This window comes from Polypterus senegalus, unplaced genomic scaffold (genome assembly GCF_016835505.1).
Source record: "Polypterus senegalus isolate Bchr_013 unplaced genomic scaffold, ASM1683550v1 scaffold_31, whole genome shotgun sequence".
NCBI lineage: Eukaryota > Metazoa > Chordata > Cladistia > Polypteriformes > Polypteridae > Polypterus > Polypterus senegalus.
In genome coordinates this window covers 83,114-110,548 of record NW_024380666.1, presented here as the reverse complement: position 1 = coordinate 110,548, position 27,435 = coordinate 83,114, and the positions used below count along the sequence as shown (strand labels likewise).

The window sequence follows — 27,435 nt, the reverse complement described above, 5'->3', positions numbered from 1 at the left end:
TGACAGGGTACTTCTAAACCAGAGGGGTACTTATGTGTTTGGGAGGCATATGAGTAGGTTAGTTGAGGATTGTATAAACTAGGGTATGGGTGGACAGGGAGTTTAGGACAGGCCAGTCTCAGAACCATAGGAGGAATAAGCAATAGTGTAAAAAAAATACAGATAGTAATATAAATTCTAACCCAATGTTTAAATACAAAAGTAAAACGAGAGTAGTTATAGGCGGGGGGTATGTGTCAAAATCGCAATTAGAGCTGTCAATCAAAATGATTAATGACTTTTAAGCCCCACCCCCTATGCCGTCATACCGGAAGTCCCGCCCCATCGCCTCCTGATGACGTCACGCCAGAATTCCCCCCTCCACTTGACCTAACCCCCGCCCCTTTGGCGCCGCCCCCTCCCGTCGGATTGGTCCAGGGCCCCCCGTCACCGCCCCGACTCCTCCTTGAACTCGCCCCTGATTGGTCGAATAAACTGTCAAGGGGCCATTTGATGGATGTCTGACCGCTGGTTGAACCTGGCTTGCACCTGCCGGGTGAAATAAACTGTCAAGGGCAGTGTGATGGATGTCTGCCCCATGTTTGAACTCACCACCGCCCCCCTCTCCCGAAAGACATGCCCGGGCGTGTTACAGCCTTTACCTCGACAAGCTCAGACATGCCCGGGGCCTGTCCTGACCAGCTCAGACAAGCCCAAAGTCGCCTCAGCACCGATCCGAGGACGTTCCCATCCGTACCCCGCCGGCCTCCCCACAATGCCCGGTCGCCCAGACTTCCCAGTCCCCCACACTTCCCTGCCGAAAGCCTAAAAAGCCAAGCATTTTGTTCTATCTACGATTTTAAGACATGAAAATATCTCATCTTGGCTTCAAAAAGCTGCTTTTTTCCAGCTCACACACACAGATAACAAACTGTCAGATCAAAGACACGGTCTGAGTCAGGCCGCATTTAACCATAGGCGCCCCACACTTCCCGGCCACTTCTGAAACGGGCGGCATAAAACAGCCAAGCATTTTCTTTGGTTCTATCTATGATTTTAATATGAACACGCAATTAAAATATCTATCTCATCTTTGCTTTATCACTTACAGGTCCATCCTTTTCCATCTCACAGAAATTCCTCAACCAACATTGAATCAGGTTCCCAGTGACAGACTCTGCAGTAAAAACATTCTTAGCAATGGAGAAGCCCCGCTTTTAGCAGACCCCCCTTGCAAGCAGGCCTGTGTGCTCTGTCTCTCTCTCTCTCTCTCAGAGCACAGACACAGGCTGAGACAGTCCCTGCTGCAGCGTGGAGCGCGATCGCCTTCGCATAGTTGTGTGCTTCGAGCACCCATTCCGTGGGTGAGCCCCTGTGAGTTCGCCCGCTTATCAGCAGCTGTCTGTAAACTCCCCTACCCCCATATGTCAGTGGGCTCGAGACCGCGCAGACCCTCTGTCGATGGATCTTTTAAAGTTAAGTGATTTTTAAAGATTAGCTTGTAAAGCTTGAGATAACTGCTAGTTCAGCCCTTTAAAAATCACACCTAGTTAAATAATATGCAGTAGTTCCCTTTTAAATCACGTTTGAGACTTCTAAAAAATCTAGCCTGGGCTGATTGGTGGCTGATATCAAAAATGTTCACATATATACAGAGCTTAACCTTAGGGTTTATTTTCCCGGGTCTGTCTAAAATCAGACAAAAGACAGTTACTAAAAAGAGAGCAAAACCCTAATTTCTTAATTACATTGTCCTCCTGGCTGAGTAATGAACCATGTCCTGTACTTTGAGAGGCCGGCGCATGCCTGTCATCCCTTACACTATATAGCATGTTTGGTTACTCTTTTTGTAAGTATAATATAATGAAGTATCACCACACTGGTCAAGAGAGACGGATTCCACATGTGTTTTTGCTTAGCTCATTTCTATCACCTAGGAGCCTTTTGACAAAAGAAACCTCTCTAAATACACTTGTGCATTTCAACGGAGATTTATAAATAAGCAGGTTTTCTACCTTATCCCAGTTTTGTACGTGCATGTAAAAGCACTTACTGTTACACTAGCACAAAATTTTGATATTTTCTGTCTACTCAAAAACTGAAATTATTTCTATTACACAGGTGATAATTAGAAATCATTTTACTATTTTTAATTAAAAAGTTAAAAACAGAAAAGCCCAATTATGATTTTTGTTTTGTCATGGGAGGGCCCTAGGGTGACACTTTTCCCCTTTATACTCTTACTTATGTAGACCTTAAAACATATTCTTACCAAAATAGTTCATCACTTCCCAATTCCTGTAACATCAGGTAATTAGACAGAGCTCCATGACAGGCAAGAGAAGATTATAGGTCAAATACACAGTGTCATAAAATAAAATAAAGTGTGAACACCGCGCAGACCTCTGCCCATGACGGATGGATCTTTTAAAGTTAAGGGATTTTTAAAGATTAGCTTGTAAAGCTTGAGATAACTGCTAGTTCAGCCCTTTAAAAATCACACCTAGTTAAATAATATACTGTAGTTCCCTTTTAAATCACGTTTGAGACGTCTAAAAAATCTAGCCTGGGCTGTATAATTTGTAATTATATTACTTAATATAATTATAATTTGTATAAAATCGATCTAAAACAAGCCCTTTTTCTATTCAAACTCACCCCACATTTTAAATACAGGTATCTTCAGCTGACCCTAAGGAAACATCTTGTGGAAGCAAGCGGCCCGCATGGCTCAGGGAGGGCTGATGGTTCCAGCAGGGGCCGATTTCACACTTCAGCTAAATCAGGTTTCCCAGTGACGGACTCTGCAGTAAAAAACAGTTTTAGCAATGAAGCTGATTTCCCAGAGAGAAAGACCAAGCGGCAGACCCAGTCAGCTTTTAGCCGACTTACCTGCGATCAGCCCCTGCTCTCTCTCTACACACAGAAAGTAAAGTCAGGCTCTGCAAGCACCCCAATCGTGGGGGACTCTGTGAGTTCGCTTGCAAACAACTGAGCCTGCCCGTTTGAGCACCCACCCTCCCGCTGGGTGACCCTCAGAGAGCTCACCGGCTGGTAGTCTCAGGAATTTGTTAGGATTATGTCATGTACAAACCTAAACTTTGATTTATCACCTTTAAAGACATGGAGCAGTCTCGTGCTACAAACGCCTTGTGTCTCTTTTTAACACTTCTGCCTGTAAAAGCTCTCTATTCCTTCTGTGGCCTCAGGTTTAATAGGGGCTTGCACCCAGGCTAATGAACAAGGTCCTGTACATGTCGAGATGCCGGCCCAAACCTGCCGTCCCTTAAAATATAACATGTTTGGTTATTCATTTTGTAAGTATAATATAATGAAGTTGTTTTTAAAAGTAACCCCACACCGCACAAGAGAGACAGATTCCACTTGTTTTAGGATTTGCTGCGATCAGTGATTTTAGTGTTTTGCTTAGCTCATTTCTATCACCTAGGAGCCTTTGGACAAAGGAAAACTCTGTAAATACACTTGTGCATTTAAACGGAGATTTATAAGAATGCACAGGAGGCCGTAGTGAGGTGTGCTGGTTTAACTAGAGGCAGGGGATGTAAGTAGCCCTTTTTGCCCCTCCGAAGTTCATCAAACTAAAATCATGTTTTTAAAATCAGCAGCTTTAGCTCATGCTAGTGACCTCATAAATGGGAGCCAACAGCTCAGCACGCTTGTATAGCTCACAAAATAGCAGAGCTAATTACTCTTTCTTCTTAAACTAATGATCAGATATTCGGGTAATTCTTAATGAAACACTAAAGCTTAGTGAACAAAAATACATGTTCAGTAGCCAAGTAAAACGACCGGTTGCTTTAACATGAAAATAAAGCATCTTTAGAAAATAAAGCATCTAAAAGCATCTTTGTAAAGGTCCGATTTTAAAACATTATAAGAAAAATCCTTGTTTCCAAAAGAGTTCTGCCCATTTTTCCAACAGTTTTCCTGACTGATCTTTGGAATCATCAGTGCCTTTCTGATCACATCCACCCCAAACAAAGCATAGAACTTAATTTCTGTACTCATTTTAAATGATAATAGCCAGTATAAAGTCCCTAAAGGAACTGGAGACATCTGATATCTTCTACCATATATCTTTTCTTGCCAGCCCAAGTCATTCAGATTCTGCTTACAACACAAATGTACGATTATTTTTTCTCAAATGGCCAAATCTTTGGCCTGCTAATCATGAAAAAATCAGATTTTATTCTCATGACACTTTATTTGCATATTTTATTATACCTACTTAACTTTTATCGACATTTATCTATCTCTATATTTATTTTTCTGTATCAGAAGGTAGTTTAAGTTAATTTGTTTTGGGTTCAATAGATGTATTTTTCATATTTTCGATTCTTGTTTTCTTTTTTTCACATCTTCGAGCCCCCTTTTTGTTACTTCGCGCCCCCTAGCGTGGTCCGCCCAGAGTTTGAGAACCACTGTTGTAGGGTTTTATTTGTAAAACACTCTGCGGCATTTCAAGCTAAGTTAGATTCCCTTGTTTATTCAGCCGTCCGTCGGAGTTCCATTTCTGTTATAAATTGTATTTAGTCTCTCTTTATTTACTAAGCATTTTATATGATGATTAGAAAACAGTTATCTTGTTCAGGCTTTAATTTAAAACAGCATTTTCATCAACAGGTTATAAACACTTTGGTACTCAGGGGGCTTTGTATAATACAAAGTTTTAGAAATTCTGTGAATGCTTGGTAATAGCCTTCCATTTTACAGCAGTTATGAGCCCCTGAAAATAAGAACGGTTATAGGAGGTTATAGGAGCCTGTACACTACAGGGCTGCTGAGGATTAGGCTTTGGACAAGTTAGGCCAATCAGGATGGAAAATGTTTTTAGTGAATAGTTACATTATATCTATTATATTTGTTAGCACAAGGATTAAAATTTTACTAAAACTGTGAGGTTTATTCTTTCTTTTAGGTAGTCCAGGATACATAGGACGGCTGTCATTGAAAACTGCTGTTCCCTCTGTTTGTGAAAAAGCACCCTTGGTTTTAGGAGCATTCAGGGTCAAGGGGACGTAAGTTTAAACTGTGATTCCAAGACTCAACAAGTGTCTACCAACGTCTTGAATACGAGTCAAAGGACCAGGGTTTGTGTAGGGATCATAGTCAGGGGCAGAGTTAAGCTAGACATTATTATTTCAAAATGAAACATTGACTCGCCCCTATCACAAATATAAGACAGTACAAATTCTTTAAGAATTAGAATGCAAGGGCTGACAAAGAGTATCTCGGATGTCTATTTTATTTTAACCTTTTGACAAGAAGCCCCTGGTCAGGCAAATATACCACCTATATTGAAAATGAACAGCGCCGACATGCTAACTAAATAGATATAATCTAAGATATTTTAGAATATGGCCCTGGGCGCTAACCCCATGATTCTGACCAACTAAACGGGTCTTCACTTAATTGTCCAACTTCCTGCGGGTGCTATGGATCTTGTAATGGAGACTGCAAAAGATTCTCTAATCTTTACTCTGTAATGGTCCATATGACGGAGATCTAGCGCCTGTGTCCGCAGTGTTAACCAGTCATAGGACATGATGTTCAAAATTCAGCTAGGGTTTTTCAAATGAGATAGGACGAGTGCGGCGTGTGTTCTGTATTCTCTTTACTGTATTCACTATTCACAACGACCATACCCCGAGATCTTAGGTTTTTTATGCCGAAGTACCTTTCATTGACCCGAATAAGAGACATCCATCAAAATGCTCTTGACAGTTTCCTAAACCAATCAGACCGGTGGGGCAGACTCTTTAGTTGGTCAGAATCATGGGTTAGCGCCCAGGGCCATATTCTAAAATATCTTAGATTATATCTATTTAATTAGCATGTTAACACTGGTTAACACTGCGGACACAGGTGCTAGATCTCCGTCATATGGACCATTACAGAGTAAAGATTAGAGAATCTTTTGCAGTCTCCATTACAAGATCCATAGCACCCGCAGGAAGTTGGACAATTAAGTGTAGACCCTTTAGTTGGTCAGAATCATGGGATTAGCGCCCAGGGCCATATTCTAAAATATCTTAGATTATATCTATTTAGTTAGCATGTCGGCGCTGTTCATTTTCAATATAGGTGGTATATTTCCCTGACCAGGGGCTTCTTGTCAAAAGGTTAAAATAAAATAGACATCCGAGATACTCTTTGTCAGCCCTTGCATTCTAATTCTTAAAGAATTTGTACTGTCTTATCTTTCTGATAGGGGCGAGTCAATGTTTCATTTTGAAATAATAATGTCTAGCTTAACTCTGCCCCTGACTATGATCCCTACACAAACCCTGGTCCTTTGACTCGTATTCAAGACGTTTGTAGACACTTGTTGAGTCTTGGAATCACAGTTTAAACTTACGTCCCCTTGACCCTGAATGCTCCTAAAACCAAGGGTGCTTTTTCACAAACAGAAGGGAACAGCAGTTTTCAATGACAGCCGTCCTATGTATCCTGGACTACCTAAAAGAAAGAATAAACCTCACAGTTTTAGTAAAATTTTATTCCTTGTGCTAACACATATAATAGATGTAACTATTCACTAAAACATTTTCCATCCTGATTGGCCTAACGTGTCCAAAGCCTAATCATCATCAACCCTGTAGTGTATAGGCTCCTATAACCTCCTATAACCGTTCTTATTTTCAGGGTCTCATAACTGATGTACAGTAAATGGAAGGCTATTACCAAGCTGTTTTATCTTGGTAGAGTAATATATATATTGCTCTACTTTCCCCTATTGTATTATTAATATGTAGCCTTAGAATGCCTAATCTCACAGACTTACCACTGTATATAACTTATCCCCACCTTCCCTTCTATATCTATAACCTCAGGCAATTAGATTTAGTTAAAAGACAAGCAGGAGTTAAGTTACACATAAAATAATGTATTACTGATAATATTCATAAATAATAACAAAATGCAAAGTACATTTGAATATTGGCAACCATACAACCTGATAAAATGGTGATGTGTAACTCAAGTGACACACAGACTTGCAGTTACTTAAAATGTCTCTAGTTAAGGCATCGTTGGTGCTCAGCTTTCAGCCACATGTCTGTTCAATATGGCTGCTGAGCTGTGCTCTTCATTGTGTTGTCTTCATCCTCACAGGTTAGCAAGAGAGATGCTTCTTCATCATATGTGGGTCAGAGAGAGAGAGAATGTGGTTGAGCAAGTACATTTATAGATGTTGTCTCCAATTCCTAGAACCAATAGGACATCATGGTACTTAAAGGCCTCTGAGACAAGCCAATTCCAAACAGCAATATCTCAGACCAATGGGAGAAATAGTACATTTTAACACCTCAACCCCCCAAGACCATATGTTAAGCTAACCTGGCTTTGTGTGGGAGAAAACTGGTTTAAGACATCCCCCCAAATCCTGTCATAAAATTACAAAGAGACAGTCGTAAAAGGGGGGGGGGGGCAAACACGAATACCTCTCACCAAAGTTACACTAAATTACATTGCTTTGCCTAAATTACAAATAAAGACATACAAAACATTTATCAAGTTATGCAAAATCCCACATCACAACACAAGCATTCACAGAATTTCTAAAACTTTGTATTATACAAAGCCCCCTGAGTACCAAAGTGGTTATAACCTGTTGATGAAAATGCTGTTTTAACTTAAAGCCTGAACAAGATAACTGTGTTCTATTCAGCATATAAAATGCTTAGTAAATAAAGAGAGAATAAATACAATTTATAACAGATATGGAACTCCGACGGACGGCTGAATAAACAAGGGAATCTAACTTAGCTTGAAATGCCGCAGAGTGTTTTACAAATAAAACCCTACAACAGTGGTTCTCAAACTCTGGGCGGACCACGCTAGGGGGCGCGAAGTAACAAAAAGGGGACTCGAAGATGTGAAAAAAAGAAAACAAGAATCGAAAATATGAAAAATACATCTATTGAACCCAAAACAAATTAACTTAAACTACATTCTGATACAGAAAAATAAATATAGAGATAGATAAATGTCGATAAAAGTTAAGTAGGTATAATAAAATATGCAAATAAGTGTCATGAGAATAAAATCTGATTTTTTCATGATTAGCAAGCCAAAGATTTGGCCATTTGAGAAAAAATAATCGCACATTTGTGTTGTAAGCAGAATCTGAATGACTTGGGCCAGCAAGAAAAGATATATGGTAGAAGATATCAGATGTCTCCAGTTCCTTTAGGGACTTTATACTGGCTATTATCATTTAAAATGAGTACAGAAATTAAGTTCTATGCTTTGTTTGGGGTGGATGTGATCAGAAAGGCACTGATGATTCCAAAGATCAGTCAGGAAAACTGTTGGAAAAATGGGTAGAACCCTTTTGGAAACAAGGATTTTTCTTATAATGTTTTAAAATCGGACCTTTACAAAGATGCTTTTAGATGCTTTATTTTCTAAAGATGCTTTATTTTCATGTTAAAGCAGCCGGTCCTTTTACTTGGCTACTGAACATGTATTTTTGTTCACTAATGCTTTAGTGTTTCATCAAGAATTACCCGAATATCTGATCATTAGTTTAAGAAGAAAGAGTAATTAGCTCTGCTATTTTGTGAGCTATACAAGCGTGCTGAGCTGTTGGCTCCCATTTATGAGGTCACTAGCATGAGCTAAAGCTGCTGATTTTAAAAACATGATTTTAGTTTGATGAACTTCGGAGGGGCAAAAAGGGCTTCTTACATCCCCTGCCTCTAGTTAAACCAGCACACCTCACTACGGCCTCCTGTGCATTCTTATAAATCTCCTTTTAAATGCACAAGTGTATTTACAGAGTTTTCCTTTGTCAAAAGGCTCCTAGGTGATAGAAATGAGCTAAGCAAAAAATTAAAATTCACTGATCGCAGCAAATCCAAAAACAAGTGGAATCTGTCTCTCTTGTGCGGTGTGGGGTTACTTTTAAAAATAACTTCATTATATTATACTTACAAAATGAGTAATTTAAAAATGTTAAGTATTTTAAGGGATGGCAGGTTTGTGCCGGCATCTCGACATGTACAGGACCTTGCTCATTAGCCTGGGTGCAAGCCCCTATTAAACCTGAGGCCACGGAAGGAATAGAGAGCTTTTACAGGCAGAAGTGTTAAAAAGAGACACAATGCGTTTGTAGCACGAGACTGCACCGTGTCTTTAAAGGTGATAAATCAAAGTTTAGGTTTGTACATGACATAATCCTAACAAATTCCTGAGACTACCAGCCGGTGAGCTCTCTGAGGGTCACCCAGCGGGGGGTGGGTGCTCGAAACGGGCAGGCTCAGTTGTTTGCAAGCGAACTCACAGAGTCCCCCCCGATTGGGGTGCTTGCAGAGCCTGACTTTACTTTCTGTGTGTAGAGAGAGAGCAGGGGCTGATCGCAGGTAAGTCGGCTAAAAGCTGACTGGGTCTGCCGCTTGGTCTTTCTCTCTGGGAAATCAGCTTCATTGCTAAAACTGTATTTTACTGCAGAGTCCGTCACTGGGAAACCTGATTTAGCTGAAGTGTGAAATCGGCCCTTGCTGGAACCATCAGCCCCTCCCTGAGCCATGCGGGCCGCTTGCTTCCACAAGATGTTTCCTTAGGGTCAGCTGAAGATACCTGTATTTAAAATGTGGGGTGAGTTTGAATAGAAAAAGGGCTTGTTTTAGATCGATTTTTATACAAATTATAATTATATTAATTAATATAATTACAAATTATACAGCCCAGGCTAGATTTTTTAGACGTCTCAAACGTGATTTAAAAGGGAACTACAGTATATTATTTAACTAGGTGTGATTTTTAAAGGGCTGAACTAGCAGTTATCTCAAGCTTTACAAACTAATCTTTAAAAATCCCTTAACTTTAAAAGATCCATCCGTCATGGGCAGAGGTCTGCGCGGTGTTCACACTTTATTTTATTTTATGACACTGTACATTTGACCTATAATCTTCTCTTGCCTGTCATGGAGTTCTGTCTAATTACCTGATGTTACAGGAATTGGGAAGTGATGAACTATTTTGGTAAGAATATGTTTTAAGGTCTACTTAAGTAAGAGTATAAAGGGGAAAAGTGTCACCCTAGGGCCATCCCATGACAAAACAAAAATCATAATTGGGCTTTTCTGTTTTTAACTTTTTAATTAAAAATAGTAAAATGATTTCTAATTATCACCTGTGTATACAGAAATAATTTCAGTTTTTTGAGTAGACGGAAAATATCAAAATTTTGTGCTAGTGTAACAGTAAGTGCTTTTACATGCACGTACAAAACTGCGATAAGGTAGAAAACCTGCTTATTTATAAATCTCCGTTGAAATGCACAAGTGTATTTAGAGAGGTTTCTTTTGTCAAAAGGCTCCTAGGTGATAGAAATGAGCTAAGCAAAAACACATGTGGAATCCGTCTCTCTTGACCAGTGTGGTGATACTTCATTATATTATACTTACAAAAAGAGTAACCAAACATGCTATATAGTGTAAGGGATGACAGGCATGGGCCGGCCTCTCGAAAGTACAGGACATGGTTCATTACTCAGCCAGGAGGACAATGTAATTAAGAAATTAGGGTTTTGCTCTCTTTTTAGTAACTGTCTTTTGTCTGATTTTAGACAGACCCGGGAAAATAAACCCTAAGGTTAAGCTCTGTATATATGTGAACATTTTTGATATCAGCCACCAATCAGCCCAGGCTAGATTTTTTAGAAGTCTCAAACGTGATTTAAAAGGGAACTACTGCATATTATTTAACTAGGTGTGATTTTTAAAGGGCTGAACTAGCAGTTATCTCAAGCTTTACAAGCTAATCTTTAAAAATCACTTAACTTTAAAAAGATCCATCGACAGAGGGTCTGCGCGGTCTCGAGCCCACTGACATATGGGGGTAGGGGAGTTTACAGACAGCTGCTGATAAGCGGGCGAACTCACAGGGGCTCACCCCACGGGAATGGGTGCTCGAAGCACACAACTATGCGAAGGCGATCGCGCTCCACGCTGCAGCAGGGACTGTCTCAGCCTGTGTCTGTGCTCTGAGAGAGAGAGAGAGAGAGACAGAGCACACAGGCCTGCTTGCAAGGGGGGTCTGCTAAAAGCGGGGCTTCTCCATTGCTAAGAATGTTTTTACTGCAGAGTCTGTCACTGGGAACCTGATTCAATGTTGGTTGAGGAATTTCTGTGAGATGGAAAAGGATGGACCTGTAAGTGATAAAGCAAAGATGAGATAGATATTTTAATTGCGTGTTCATATTAAAATCATAGATAGAACCAAAGAAAATGCTTGGCTGTTTTATGCCGCCCGTTTCAGAAGTGGCCGGGAAGTGTGGGGTGCCTATGGTTAAATGCGGCCTGACTCAGACCGTGTCTTTGATCTGACAGTTTGTTATCTGTGTGTGTGCTGGAAAAAGCAGCTTTTGAAGCCAAGATGAGATATTTTCATGTCTTAAAATCGTAGATAGAACAAAATGCTTGGCTTTTAGGCTTTCGGCAGGAAAGTGTGGGGACTGGGAAGTCTGGGCGACGGGCATTGTGGGGAGGCCGGCGGGGTACGGATGGGAACGTCCTCGGATCGGTGCTGAGGCGACTTTGGGCTTGTCTGAGCTGGTCAGGACAGGCCCCGGGCATGTCTGAGCTTGTCGAGGTAAAGGCTGTAACACGCCCGGGCATGTCTTTCGGGAGAGGGGGGCGGTGGTGAGTTCAAACATGGGGCAGACATCCATCACACTGCCCTTGACAGTTTATTTCACCCGGCAGGTGCAAGCCAGGTTCAACCAGCGGTCAGACATCCATCAAATGGCCCCTTGACAGTTTATTCGACCAATCAGGGGCGAAGTTCAAGGAGGAGTCGGGCGGTGACGGGGCCCTGGACCAATCCGGACGGGGGGGCGCCAAAGGGCGGGGTTAGGTCAAGTGGAGGGGCGGGGAATTCTGGCGTGACGTCATCAGGAGGCGATGGGGCGGGACTTCCGGTATGACGGCATAGGGGGTGGGGCTTAAAAGTCATTAATCATTTTGATTGACAGCTCTAATTGCGATTTTAAGTTAAAAATCGCTTGCCTTAATGCTACAGTATCAAAAATAAAACAAGTAAATGGGAGTTGTATATAGTGGAGTATAATATACTATAGCAATACCAGAAACCTAGCTAAATAATAAAGATAGGGATGAGTGTAGAGGAATACACATTTTTAGGAATGGGTTCAACAGTTCAAAGCAATGGAGAGTGTAGCAGAGAGGTGAAGAAGAAAGTGCAGGCAGGATGGACTGGATGGAGAAAAATGACAGGAGTGATTTGTGATAGTAGAGTATTGGCCAAAGAGGAGGTTTATGGATGTGGTGAGCAAGGACATGAAGGCAGTTGGTGTAGCTGTAAATAATTGAAAAGACAGGGACAGATAGAGATGGATCATCCGATATGGCAAACCCTAAATGGAATCAGCCAAAAGAAGAAGAGGAATTTTGTTGTTTATGTCAAACTAAATTTTAAATTCAAGTGTTCTTCATTTGGACAATGAGCCCAATCTTATTGATAACATGTGGATTCATCTGGTAAGCATAGGGGATGAGGCCTTATTTTAGGAGTGTGTTATAGACCACCCAATTCAGACATCAATTTCAACACACATATTATTAGTAATATTAAAATTGCAAGTTTACAGGGGATTGTGGTATAGCAGGTCCACAGCTTTCTTAGCAAAGGCTGTTTTAGTTTAAATAAATAGTCACCGCGCTCGTGGCTTAGTGAGGGGGCGTGGTAGCTGTAGCGGATCTCAGGGCGATCTGCGGTGTGGGTGTTTCTCACCTAGTGCACAGGTGAGGGACTGCCCACATTGGTGATTGTTCCTGGGATTGCTAATGTGCTGCAGCTGCTATGGACCCTCTCAATATAAAGAAGCGCGAGTCGGTTAGGAGGAAGAACAGAGGTTAAAAGAAGAAGAACAAAGAAAAGAAAGAAAGACAGAGGTGGCTAGAGAAAGAAGGACACAATAGAGAGAGAGCCGGTGTGTGGATGGAGAATGAGCGAGCAAGAGAATCCGCGCAGGCAGCTGTGTGGAAGCCTGGGAGTTAGGCCGACACCCAGGATTCATAGTAGTGGTCTCTCCCGCTGAGTGATCAAGTAGCGGGAGTGACCAGTGAAGGGCGACTGGCCGCAGAAGACCAGAAAGGCAGCGGGAGCCGGGAGGCTTGGTGGTGGATTCCCCAGCGTGTGCATTCTGGCCGTTGGGCAAGAACTAAGTCTCGGGCCTGGGATAAGTGCGTGACTGAAGCCAGGGATTGGGAGGCCTCCAGACCCATGTAAGTAGGAGAAAGGAGAGTTGCAGAGAGGGCAACTCTCCTGCTGCGGGGCCCAGATGGGTGAAGCAGGAAAGACGCTACAGTAAAAGAAACACCGGACGTGTCACTGTTTTTAGAATGCTTCCAGCAACGTTTTAACCTCGTTTTAAAGGATTGTTTTTTTTGTGTATTTTTAACCTCCACTATTTTACAACTCTTTTATGGATTATTTATTGACATTTTGAATGCACTGCACTTTGAACATTTTTGTTTGTTGACTTGATTTTAAATATAAACATTGTGTACCTTTCTACCATCCCCTTGCTATTGTTGCCTCACTGTCTTGATCACCTCAGTTATAACTATCAACAGTGTAGGGTTGAAGGATTCCCGAACAGCGATGGGAGCATGGAGCAGAATCCACATCGTCACAGGGATATTATAGTCTTGGAGGACTTTAATTTTCCAAATATTAACTGGGATAACTTTGCAGCTGGAGGAGCACAATAGCAGGAGTTTTTAGAAGTAATCAGTGACTGTTTGTTAACACAGCATGTTAAAGAGCCAACAAGGGGTGAAGCCTGTCTGGATTTAGTATTCTGTATTAATCAGGATAGAATTGATGGTGTAGAGGTGACTGAACCACTAGGGTCACGTGACCAGAATGTAATACAATTCTCAGTGTTTTGAAAGAGCGTGGAGTACGGATACTTACCCAGATCTTTGTAGACATGGAAAACACATGAAATGCATATATTACAAATAATGATATACTGTATTATTTACCCTCTACAACTCCAGGCACCTCACACACAGATAAGGAGCCTTGGCTTGATCTAGGAGAGTTGAGCTCTGTCAAGGCTGGAGATGGTATAGCGGGCTGTTTGCTGCTTGTGCTGATCGACGTATTTACAAAACAAAGATGATGACGGAGAAGTACAAAGGGATTTAAGGTGGGCGATTATGACTTTATTCACAGGGTTCAGGGATTCTAGCATTAAATGCATGTATTTCGAATAACAATATCTTATTTTCCTATACAATTCCAGACACTTCACTCCCAAATAAACAGACCTCAACTGGGAGAATTTTGCATCTGACTTCAGCTGCCTCGGTGGGAGATGGGATAGCAGCCCACCTGCCAGCGGTCGATTGACACATTTGAAAACAGAGGTGCTTATTGAAGCAGTGATATACTTAAATTTAGGTGACCTGGCATTACAAATATTTTTTCTGTCTTCAGATATTCTAGTGTTAAGCAGAAGGAGATTAAGAGGAGACGTGATTGAAGTAAGTGTGACTATATTTCATCAACACTGATCTTGCTCCATTGGCTCCTGTTTTGTTTTAGAATTGATTTTAAATTTCTGTTACTTCTTTTTCAGTGTTTGAATGGAACAGCCTCATCTTACCTCTTGAAATTTCTCTACTTTTATTTGCCAGCAAGAGCACAATTAGAACTACATGGAAAGTACATCAGGATGAAACAGAAAGAACATTGCAGTAAGACTAAAGCTTGCCAATTAACACCTTGGCAAAGACCAGAACCTCTGGAACAATGTGCTCAGGACAGACACGTCAAAGATGACCGCAATACCAGAAGACACGTTTTGCAGAAATTAAAAGTAGCATTTGACCAGGAGAACCTGATTCAAACTGTAAATCATGATGGTGGAAATGATCTGGTTTGGGGCTGCTTTGTGAATTAGGGCCTGGGCAGCTCACCATCATGTTATCCACTGTGAATCATTTATTATTCTGGACAGTGCTTGAGAAGATATTGTTTAAATGAAGATCAAAACTTGGTTTGTCTACATAAGTTAAATTATATATATGTCAATGGTAGTGGATATTCTAATTTTGATTGCATACAGTGTGCTCAATAAATATATAATTATTCAAATTATTGTAAGAAATTGCTGAAAAAGAAAACCAACATAAATGAGAGACTGGCAAACGGAAAGGAAGTGCAAAGAAAATTGAGCTAAAAGAAAAGGATTAAAAATAATGGAGAGAGGACTTGTGTGACAGGTGAACCTAGCGTAGTAAGCAGGATTTCATTTGTCATGTTATTTGTTTTTAGTTCCTTTGAGTTCACTACACACAGAACAGACTGATGTTCATAGACTGATTTGATGTTTCTCTGTCCTAAATCTCCCTGAACCATGACGCACCAGTCACAGTCCCCATCACTTTTGGCTCACTGAACACTCACACCACATTTTCTGGGAGTTACACATTCATGTAATAAGCCTGTTCTGGGATAATAGAAGATACATTACTGCTGTTATGAAAATCCAATCAATCAAAGCACAAACTCACATTGTAAAAACTCTTTTCTGCTCTGAGGTTCAGGAGGCTGTAAGGCAAAAAGTACAGATTCAGGGCCTGAAAATGAAAGGAAAAGAGAAGAACTGTTAAGATGGCATTGTACAAGGTTAGATAAATTCTTTAACACTTACTAAAAATGTAATTTAATTAAAAAAAAAAAAAACACACAAAATGACAAATAACTAAGTCACATCACAGATTGGGGCAACAGTAATGTAGCATACACACATGCTAATATATTTATTGTCAAGCACAAGAGGTGCTTGGTATGTTTCATAATTTTAGGCCCAATTTGAAATATGTGAAAGACATTAGGTGTGATAGTGCCATTAACACAATTATTGTTTTCCCTAGAATATAGGAGAACTCACTGGAATGCTGCTGACATCATTTCCTGTCTGAACCCCATAAAATCCACTCCTTCCACTTTCTTCATTTCAATGTAAAGACTAAGATTGTTAAGTTGAACTTTGGTAGGGCAAATTTTGATCAGATGTGACAAAGTCTAAGGAGGATAGACTGGGATAAGCTTTTAAATGTGGAGACAGACGAGGAGCAGTGGAACAGGTTTAAAAATGTTTGACATGTAATGCAGGACAGATACAGACCTAAATTTGGAGTTAATAGGAAAATAAAAAAAATCTCCACTGTGGATTAATAAAGATTTAAAAAAGAAGCTGCAAAGGAAAAAACTGCTGTATAAGGCATATAAGACTAATGACTGCAAAGTGAATCGTGGAGCATATGAAAACATGAGGGCAACCATCAAGAAGGATATCAGGGAGGCTAAAAGACAGTTGGGGTGGAGTATAGCAGATAAGGCGAAAGACGACCCAAAGAGATTCTTTAAGTAATTTAGTAGTAAAAGAAGGAGGAGGTCAAGTGCATCAGGAATAGTAAAGGGGAATTCAAAGATACAGACAGTGAAACAGAGGATGAGCTAAACTTACATTTTTCTGAGGTCTTCACAAGTGAGCAAGTGGATAACCTCAGAGTGGTAACAGGGACTACTAAGGAGGTACTGAGGGATTTGGAAATTATAGAGGGAGAAGTGCTGCTGAGATTAAATAAGATGAAATCAAACAAATCACCAGTGGCCTCATGTATGAACGGTGCGTACGCACAGAAATGTTGCGTAAGAACTTTTCCACGTTCAAATCGCGATGTATAAAACCTACACTTGGCGTAAAGCCACACACTTTTCCATGGTACCTCATGCCTTGTCGTATGCAAGTTCTCCTCTCGGTTTTGCAGACTGGCGGCACCCAGCGTCAAAGCAGTGCTACTGTTCCTGTGTGGTTACTTCTTATTTTCCTGACGCGGCTTTATAAATACACTGAAACTAACCGCATATTGTTTATTAGTGTAACGCATCTGATTGTAATTAACTTGTAACAATATAATGGTCCAGGGAACAGCCATAGTATTCCAAATACCATAACTGTTTTAGCGTTGTTACTCTCACTTCTCCTTCTTCTTCTTTCAGTTGCTTCCGTTAGAAGTTGCCACAGTGGATCATCTTTTTCCATATTACTCTCACTGCACCACTCGGAGTATTTATATCACTGTATCTGAGTGTGAATCACAGCAGCAGCTGATCGGAAAGAGAATTATCGGTATAAAGCATCAAGCACATGCTACCTCAGCCACGGCATTACGTTTCAAAGCCTTTCCTGTACGGACCTCGCGGTTCAGAAACAGTTTCATCCCAAGAACTTTAAACGCACTCAATCAATTGCTCCTTGTAGAACTGTTAGGACTTATAAGTACAATCACCCCACTGTAAATTTGCACTACAGTTATAATTAGAATTAGAATTAGAATTAGAACAATCTAGACGAGAACAGGCCATTCAGCCCAACAAAGCTCGCCAGTCCTATCCACTTGCTTCCTCCAAGAAAACATCAAGTCGAGTTTTGAAAGTCCCTAACGTCTTACTGTCTACCACACTACTTGGTAACTTATTCCAAGTGTCTATCGTTCTTTGTGTAAAGAAAAACTTCCTAATGTTTGTGCGAAATTTACCCTTAACAAGTTTCCAACTGTGTCCCCGTGTTCTTGATGAGCTCATTTTAAAATACAAGTCTCGATCCACTGTACTAATTCCCTTCATAATTTTAAACACTTCAATCATGTCACCTCTTAATCTTCTTTTGCTTAAACTGTAAAGGCTCAGCTCTTTAATCTTTCCTCATAATTCAACCCCTGTAGACCTGGAATCAGCCTAGTCGCTCTTCTCTGGACCTTTTCTAGTGCTGCTATGTCCTTTTTGTAGCCTGGAGACCAAAACTGCACACAGTACTCAAGATGAGGCCTCACCAGTGCATTATAAAGGTTGAGCATAACCTCCTTGGACTTGTACTCCACAGATCGTGCTATATAACCTAACATTCTGTTAGCCTTCTTAATGGCTTCTGAACACTGTTTGAAGTTGATAGCTTGGAGTCCACTATGACTCCTAAATCCTTCTCATAAGGTGTACTCTCGATTTTTCGACCGCCCATTGTGTATTCAAACCTAATATTTTTACTTCCTATGTGTAATACTTTACATTTACTGACATTAAATTTCATCTGCCACAAATCTGCCCAAGCCTGTATGCTATCCAAGTCCTTCTGTAATGATATAACGGATTCCAAATTATCTGCTAATCCACCTATCTTGGTATCATCTGCAAACTTAACCAGCTTGTTACTTATATTCCTATCTAAATCATTTATATATATTAAAAATAGCAGCGCCCTAGCACTGACCCCTGTGGAACACCACTCTTAACATCGCCAGTTCTGATGAGGTTCCTCGCACCATCACCCTCTGCTTCCTGTGTCTGAGCCAATTCTGCACCCATCTAAAAACATCACCCTGAATTCCCACTTTTTTAACTTGATGCCCAACCTCTCATGTGGCACCTTATCAAATGCTTTCTGAAAGTCCAGATAAATAATATCATAAGCTCCACTTTGATCGTATCCTTTTGTTGCCTCCTCATAGAATTCCAACATGTTAGTAAAACACGACCTCCCCTTCTGAACCCATGCTGACTGTTCAGAATAACTCCTGTCCTTGTCATGTGTTGCTCAATCTTATCCTTAATAATTCCTTCCATTAATTTTCCTGTGATGCTTGTTAAGCTTACTGGCCTATAGTTGCTTGGATCTGCCCTGTCACCCTTTTTATATAATGGGATGATATTTGCCATTTTCCAGTCCTTTGGAATCTCTCCAGTGCACAGTGACTTCCTAAAAATATGTGTCAAGGGTTTATATATGTACTCACTAGCCTCCTTAAGAACACGAGGATAAATATTATCTGGGCCTGGTGATTTGTTTGATTTCATCTTATTTAATCTGAGCAGCACTTCTCCCTCTACAATTTCCAAATCCCTCAGTACCTCCTTAGTAGTTGTGTTTACCTCTGGCAGGTTATCCACTTGCTCACTTGTAAACACCTCAGAAAAATGTAAGTTTAGGGCATCTGCTATTTCATTGTCTGTATCTTTTAATTCCCTTTACTATTCCTGATGAACTTGACCTCCTCCTTAACTGTTCTTTTACTACTAAAATACTGAAAGAATCTCTTGGGGTCTTCTTTCGCCTTATCTGCTATATTCCTCTCCAACTGTCTTTTAGCCTCTCTGATATCCTTCTTAATGGTTGCCCTCATTTCTCATATGCCTACGGTTCTCTTTGCAGTCATTAGTCTTATATGCCTTATACAGCAGTTTTTCCTTTGCAACTTCTTTTTAAATCTTTATTAATCCATCGTGGAGATTTTTTAGTTTCCTATTACTTCCAAATTTAGGTATGTATCTGTCCTGCATTACATGTAAAACATTTTTAAACCTGTTCCACTGCTCCTCGACTGTCTCCACATTTAAAAGCTTATCCCAGTCTATCCTACTTAGACTTTGTCGCATCTGCTCAAAATTAGCCCTACTAAAGTTCAACTTAACAATTTTAGTCTTTGCATCTGTACTCTTACAAAATACTGAGAATTGTATTACATTATGGTCACTTGACCCTAGTGGTTCAATCACCTCTACACCCTCAATTCTATCCTGATTATTACAGAATACTAAATCCAGATAGGCTTCACCCCTTGTTGGTGCTTTAACATGCTGTGTTAAAAAACAGTCGCCGATTACTTCTAAAAACTCCTGCTCTTGTGCTCCTCCATCTGTAAGGTTATCCCAGTTAATATTTGGATAATTAAAGTCCCCATGACTATAATATCCCCCTGTAAACTTGCCTTTTTGATATTACTAAAAAGATGTGTGTTGAAATTACTGTCTGAATTGGGTGGTCTATAACACACTCCTAAAATGAGACCTTTTTCCCTAATATTTTCCAGGCGAAGCCACATGTCCTCACTAAGATGGGGCTCATCATCCAACTGAAGATGACTTACATTTAATTCCTGTTTGGCATAAACAGCAACCCCACCTCCTTTTCTGTTCTGTCTATCCTTCCTAAAAAATGTGTATCCCTCTATGTTACACTCATCCCCATCTTTGTTATTTAGCCAGGTTTCCGTTATTGCTATAATATCATAATTGTGCTCTGCTACATACAACTCCAACTCACTTACCTTATTTTTGATACTTCTAGCATTAAGACAAGCTATTTTTAATGTGTTAATCCTACCTTTACGTGTTTGCTTAAAATTTACATTACTATGCATTTTTATTTCTACACCATTGTTTGTTCTTCCATGTATAGATCTAAATCTGGCCTGTCCTAAACTCCCTGCCCCCCAATAATATTGCACAACCTGAGTCACTTTATAAAGCGCGTATTTACATATGATGACGATATCATTTTTAAGATGAAATGCAGCAAAATATGTTTATTAAATTATACAGATAAAACTTTAACTTCATTTAAATAATCTATATTCTTCACTGGGACTGGCGTGAAGGATAGAATAATTAAACATGTACTATGAAGATATTTCAATGTTCCTTAAACGTTTTGAAGAATCGGCGCTAAGCTTACAGATGGCTTAACGTCTATTACAGAGCTGATTGTGTTGCGATCGGTTACTTGGAGAATGAAAAGCAAGGACTGCAGGGGCGGCCACGCCAATATATATTGAATATAAAACAGAAACAGAAAATAACAACACAGCTAAAAACGCAGCGCCAGATTTCGACAAAAGTTAAACGCTTGTGTCATGAGCACGAGGCGGCTATGCAGTGTCCGCAATGGACGTGGCCATCCACCATGCATAAGATACCTTACTGACATTGGCGGGCGAAGGAGCCACCGATTCTTTCTCTGCCCAGGGCCGCCACAAGCCTAGAGACACCCCTGAGTACTGTTGCAATAAATAATTTCACTGAAGGTCGTGCACAATCACTGCACCATGAAATCCATGTTTAATAACGTGCTTTAACTCCTATCATCATGAAAATAACATCACGTATACATCTCAGTATTTTAGTTATTCAGAGAGCTGTAATATCACGAATGTAATGGATTCTGTGTCCAGTTGGAGGAAGAGAGCTGGTTTAAGAAGCAAGTAGTGATTCACACACATAGAGCACATAGAAGATCAAATACAAAACAAAGCATTTAACGTGCTACTTTAATTACGATGTGATTTGAGAAACTGGTTAATTAAACGACTTTAAGATGAAGTTTATGATGTTCTACTTTAATGACAAAATAAACTACGTGATTAAAGTGGAAATGTCGAGATTGAAGTTGACATTTCGTGCTTTTTCCCCACTGTGTGCCTTTTTTTCTCTGTACCCTAATAAGCTTTCATGTGACACTCAGATGGTGGGCTACGACTCAGCTTTTCACGGCGACTTTGATATGTGACTTCTTTTTTATTTCCGGCACTGTGCGATTTTGTGAACGTGAGCTTTCAAGTTTCTCCAACACGCTATGTCACTTGATCAACTTCCTTTTGTTGATTATACCACGGTTTATTTGAACAAATAGTATGTTTTTCCTTTGCTTCCACTTGGTATTCCCTGAAATTCTTATATTTTCCCCCATGCTTTTCCTATTGTCTTTTCACAGAAGGCTGAGCTTAAGGGTGATTTATATTGATTTGCATATTCAAAGAGGCGTAATTCTGGGAGGAGTTGGGGCGTTACATAATGCGCGTGCACGAGCGTTAGTTTTCACGCTGATCGGGATTTATGTAGCGGAAGAACGTGGAAGTTGGAGTACACACAGATTCCTGCATCTGGATTTTTCTGTCCGTAAGCACATTTCGGCTTTTGTGCTTACGCCATGTTATAGTGTGAGTTCTACGCATGGCGTTATACATGAGGTCCCAGGACCAGATAATATTTACCCTTGAGTTCTTAAGGAGGCTAGTGAGTACAGATATAAACTCTTGACACATATTTTTAGGAAGTCACTGCACACTGGAGAGATTCCAAAGGACTGGAAAATGGCAAATATCATCCCATTATATAAAAAGGGTGACAGGGCAGATCAGAGCAACTATAGGCCAGTAAGCTTAATGGGCATCACAGAAAAATTTATGGAAGGAATTATTAATGATAAGATTGAACAACACATGGCAAAGACAGGAGTTATTCTGAACAGTCAGCATGGGTTTAGAAGAGGAAGGTTGTGTTTTACTAACATGCTGGAATTCTATGAGGAGGCAACAAAAGGATACAATCAAAGTGGAGCTTATGAGATTATTTATCTGGACTTTCAGAAAGCATTTGATAAGGTGCCACATGAGAGGTTGGGCATCAAGTTAAAAGAAGTGGGAGTTCAGAGTGTGGTGTGTCGATGGGTGCAGAATTGGCTCAGACACAGGAAGCAGAGGGTGATGGTGCGAGGAACCTCATCATTACTGGCCGATGTTAAGAGTGGTGACCAGCAGAGGTCAGTGCTGGGGCTGCTGCTATTTCTAATATATATAAATGATTTAGATAGGAATATAAGTAACAAACTGGTTAAGTTTGCAGATGGTACCAAGATAGGTGGAATAGCAAATAATTTGGAATCCGTTATATCATCACAGAAGGACTCGGACAGCATACAGGCTTGGGCAGATTTGTGGCAGATGAAATTTAATGTCAATAAATGTAAAGTTTTATACATAGGAAGTAAAAATGTGAAGTTTGAATGCACAATGGCAGTTCTGAAAATCGAGAGTACACCTTATGAGAAGGATTTAGGAGTCATAGTGGACTCTAAGCTATCAACTCCCCGACAGTGTTGAGAAGCCATTAAGAAGGCTAACAGAATGTCAGGTTATATAGCGCCTTGATGTGTGGAGTACAAGTCACAAGAGGTTCTGCTCAACCTTTATAATGCACTGGTGAGGCCTCATCTGGAGTCCTATGTGCAGTTTTGGTCTCCAGGCTACATAAAGGACATAACAGCGCTAGAGAAGGTCCAGAGAAGAGTGACTAGGCTGATTCCAGGTCTACAGGGGTTGAGTTATGAGGAAAGATTAAAAGAGCTGAGCCTTTACAGTTTAAGCAAAAGAAAACGAAGAGGTGACCTGATTAAAGTGTTTAAAATTATGAAGGGAATTAGTACAGTGGATCGAGACTCTTATTTTAAAATGAGTTCATTAAGAACACAGGGACACAGTTGGAAACTTGTTAAGGGTAAATTTTGCACAAACATTAGGAAGTTTTTATTTATACAAAGAACGATAGCCACTTGGAATAAGCGACCAAGTAGTGTGGTAGACAGTAAGACGTTAGGGACTTTCAAAACTTGACTTGATGTTTTCTTGGAAGAAATAAGTGGATAGGACTGGCAAGCTTTGTTGGGCTGAATGGCCTTTTCTTGTCTAGATTGTTCTAATGTTCTGCACTGATTTCAGCAGAGGATATGAAGACTGGATAGAGCCCTAAATGGTCAACTGACATTAAGTAAAATATCCAATTCAGTGGAGACCATTCTTCTTTAAAAATGCAGTTGTCCCAGTATATTTGAACATTTACTGTTTAGGCACAGTGGTGGCCCTGAGGTAGGGATCGGCGCTGCCATTAGGAAGTTTGCTGATTCAAATCCCGTAAGTGCCAGAAGTGACTTGACTCCATTGGGCCCTTGAGCAAGGCCCTTAACCTGCAATCGCTCCGTTCTGGGTAGAAGATTAATCCAGCCCTGCAAGTAGGTCCTCCAGCCTGCATAGAAAACTTGGGGGCTGATGGGAGGATTGGCAATCCAGCCACAGCAAAAAATCCTCACACTGTTCCTTTCCATTTGAACTAGTGTGGTGCTGAGGTGTCGCCTGTTGTACGGCGGCACTTGGTGTGATGGTGCGAGTCTGCTCCATGCTCCCACTTTGAGAGCCTGTTGGACCCAACATCGTCGATAATGTAACCAAGTGAGCTTGGCAGATGAGGACAAAGTAAGGGGGTGGTGAAAAAGTGCTCAGTGCTTTCATTGAAAACAGTTCAAAAATCAAAGTGTTCAAAAGGTGTAGTGCCCAAAATGTCAATAAATAAATAATCCATAAAAAATTGTGCTGTGGAGGTTAAAATTTAATAAATAGAAAATCCATTAAAAAAGAGGTTAAAAAGACACAGTGCAAGAAACTCATTTAAAATCCACAAGCCCTGGTGCCTTCCTATAAAACTGATACCTCTCCAGCTTATCTTGTTTGGATCTTGCAGCCTAGAGAGACCTTGGCCAATGGATGCAGACGCCGATTTCATCCGGTCTGTGTCCCTGTTGCAAATCCCAAAGTGTCTGCGGACAACCATCAAGCCCTGCTCCACCCAAACTGTTACCGATCCTGGCTGCACCCCAACCGGGCGCTCTGTACTCCCACCACTGCCATTGTCTCCACCTGGCATGAGCACCTCTGGAGTGTAATGGTCGCTTCTGCTCCCAAGTTGCTCAACTGGAGCGAACCACAGCCTCCTCCTGTGTGATGGCCACACGCTCCTCCTTGAGACTCCATTCTCTACACCTGCTTGTTTTCTCTCTCTCTTTCCTTCTTCTCTTCTCCTTTAACCTCCACTCTATTCTTGGCTCTTCTCTCTCTTCTCCCTCTGACCCATGAAGGCTTTTTTTAAATCTGCTGTCTAAATGGGTGCAGGTGTGAGGAGCTGCACCCTCTGCGGCATCATTGAGGCACCTGACTGACACACCCAACTCTGCATGTGTGTACGGTGTGGCCAGTCAGTATCTCCACTAACTGAGGAGCGAAACACACTCACACACCCTGGAACCTGCTTGGAGTTTGCACCTACACGGGGCACGATTATTTATTTAAATTCAGCGCGGCACCACGGACCACACATTACGCTCAGGTCCTAATCTGGAATCCTGAAGTGGTTTGTCGTGTGGTGGGTGTAGCAACATGCTGTATCAGTGTATACTCCCAACCTCTCTTGCTGATTAGGCGGGTGACAGAGGGGCCTGAAGTGAAAACAGAACCAGCCATTTGACTTATACAAACCGAGGCAGTCCAAAATTCACTTTGTCCTGAAGCTGTCAGGATCTCTAATGTGAAAAAATATAGAAACCATTGGACACAATGTAATGCACTTCATTTGCAAGCTGAAAAGTGTTGGCGAGTTTAATTTATAAATGAATTTAATCAAAAAAAGCAAATTAAAATACAATAATCCCTCCTCGATCGCTGGGGTTATGCGTTCCAGAACCCCCGCTATAGATGAAAATCTGCGAAGTAGAAACCATATGTTTGTATGGTTATTTTTATATATTTTAAGTCCTTATAAACTCTCCCACACTGTTAACATTATTAGAGCCCCCTAGACATGAAATAACACCCTTTAGTCAAACGTTTAAACTGTGCTCCATGACAAGACAGAGATGACAGTTCTTTCACACAATTAAAAGAATGCAAACATATCTTCCTCTTCAAAGAATGTGTGTCAGGAGCAGAGAATGTCAGAGAGAGAGAGAAAGAGAAAAGCAAACAATCAAAAAATCAATACGTGCTTTTGGGCTTTTAAGTATGCCGAAGCACCGTGAAAAAACTTAATTTTTTAGAGGAACGTCCATATCCTTTAGGCAAACAGCCTCTGTGCAAACAGCCCCTCTGCTCACAGCCCCTCCGTCAGGTGCAGAGAATGTCAGAGAGGGTGAGAGAGGCAGAGACAAGCAAACAATGAAGCACCGCGCGGGAAGCATATCGTATATCATTGAGGAGTATTAGTTAATACGTAATACATGCTCTGATTGGGTAGCTTCTAAGCCATCCACCAATAGCGTCCCTTGTATGAAATCAACTGGGCAAACAAACTGAGGAAGCATGTACCATAAATTAAAAGACCCATTGTATACAGAAATCCGCGAACCAGCTTAAAAATCTGTGATATATATTTAGATATGCTTACATTTAAAATCCATGATGGAGTGAAGCCTGAAGTCGGGCGATATAGCGAGGGATCACTGTATTCATAATGTCACATTAAAAAGAATTTTTGAGAAAGTATACATAAACAATTTAAAAGGTATAATATTTAGCTTAAAAATTAAAAAGATCAGATTAAAATCAGTTGTTTGCAATCAGAGTGTGATATCACTCAGGCAGTAACCGTAAAAGGCACTATATATAATAAAAGGTCCTTGATATCAAAAGCTGATAGGTAACTTTTAAAGAGCAGGCCTTATTATTGTCAATCTGGTCTTCTTATGGACTTTAATAACAGACACAGCATGAACAGTTGATGTACCTGATGGAGTCAATGTCACAATGGGCTCCTGGCTGATCTTTACCAGATGCTTCTTCATACTGGACAGCTCTTTTCTCAGGTCCACAAAAGAGAACATAGTCATGGCAGTGAAGCTGAGTGAGTCTCGATAAGAAGGAAGGACACAGCAAGATAAGAAAGTCTGTGACAGGAGAGAAGAGGGGATGAAATATCAGTGAGGACCAACAAAAAGAAACATTTGTTAGAAGATCTTTAATGGATCAGTGTGGTGGACAGTCCAACCAAACCAAGAAAGATTTTAAAGCGTCAGAATAGAAAATTCAAAGAAATATGCCTTGAAAACAGAAAACGAACAACAAATAACAAGAGAAACAAATGGGTTGAAACAGGAATCAGTGTTTGTGACAGAACTGTAAGAAATCAGCTGCATGAAATGGGGTTTACATCTAGAAAAGCAAAACAAAAACTACCACTAATACCTGAACTGAAGAACACAAGAACACAATGGGCTATAGAGAAGCAATCACGGAGTGTGGATGATTGGATGAAAGTGATGTTTATTGATGAATTGTGAATCTGCAATAGCCAAGGAGATGATACAGTCTGGTGCCGTTCTAATGAAACATATAAAAATGTCTGTCCCATTTATGATATGGATCCACATGTCAGGTAAAGGACCAGGGGAGATGGCAGTCATTACCTCAACAGTCAATGCACAGGTCTGACACTGAAATTCGGGGAACTTTCTTTATTCCATTGAAAGATATTAGGTGTGGTAAAGATGAAGTCATTTTATGGATGATAATGCATCTTGCAAAAAGAACTAAAGCTTTTCTTCAGAAAAAAAACCGTATCAGCTCAATCACATGGCCAGCAACCAGTCTGGACCTCAATCCAATTTATAATTTTTGCTGAAAATTTAAACAATTGGGCCATGACAAGGCTCCATCCTGCAAAGCTGATCTGTTAGCTGCTATATGAAAACATTGGAACCGGCCTGAGGTAGAATATTGATTACATTTGTGAAGTCCACACTTCAAAAAATTCAGGCCATCATAAAAGCCTGAGGAGGATCAACAAAGTATATATTGTGATTTTTTTTTTACTTGATGATTCCATAATTTTTTCCACAACATAAACTGATTCCATATCTTTTTTGTCTACTTGTCATTAATGAAAATAATTACATTTGTTAGATTTATATTTCACAATGCCAGGATTTTCAACTACAAAACAAGAATTGTTTTTTGT

The 27,435-nt window shown here is 40.5% G+C and overlaps 1 protein-coding gene across 1 annotated transcript in view; it reads right to left on the bottom strand.

The window, feature by feature from the left end:
* LOC120520277 (tripartite motif-containing protein 16-like) overlaps positions 1-27,435 on the bottom strand; it is a 43,650-nt gene that overhangs the window by 7,001 nt on the left and 9,214 nt on the right. The window contains exons 4-5 of the mRNA XM_039742773.1: positions 26,206-26,365; positions 15,555-15,620 (exon numbers count right to left, since the gene is read on the bottom strand). Coding sequence (XP_039598707.1) covers positions 15,555-15,620; positions 26,206-26,365 — 226 coding nt within the window. The remainder of the gene's footprint in view (positions 1-15,554; positions 15,621-26,205; positions 26,366-27,435) is intronic.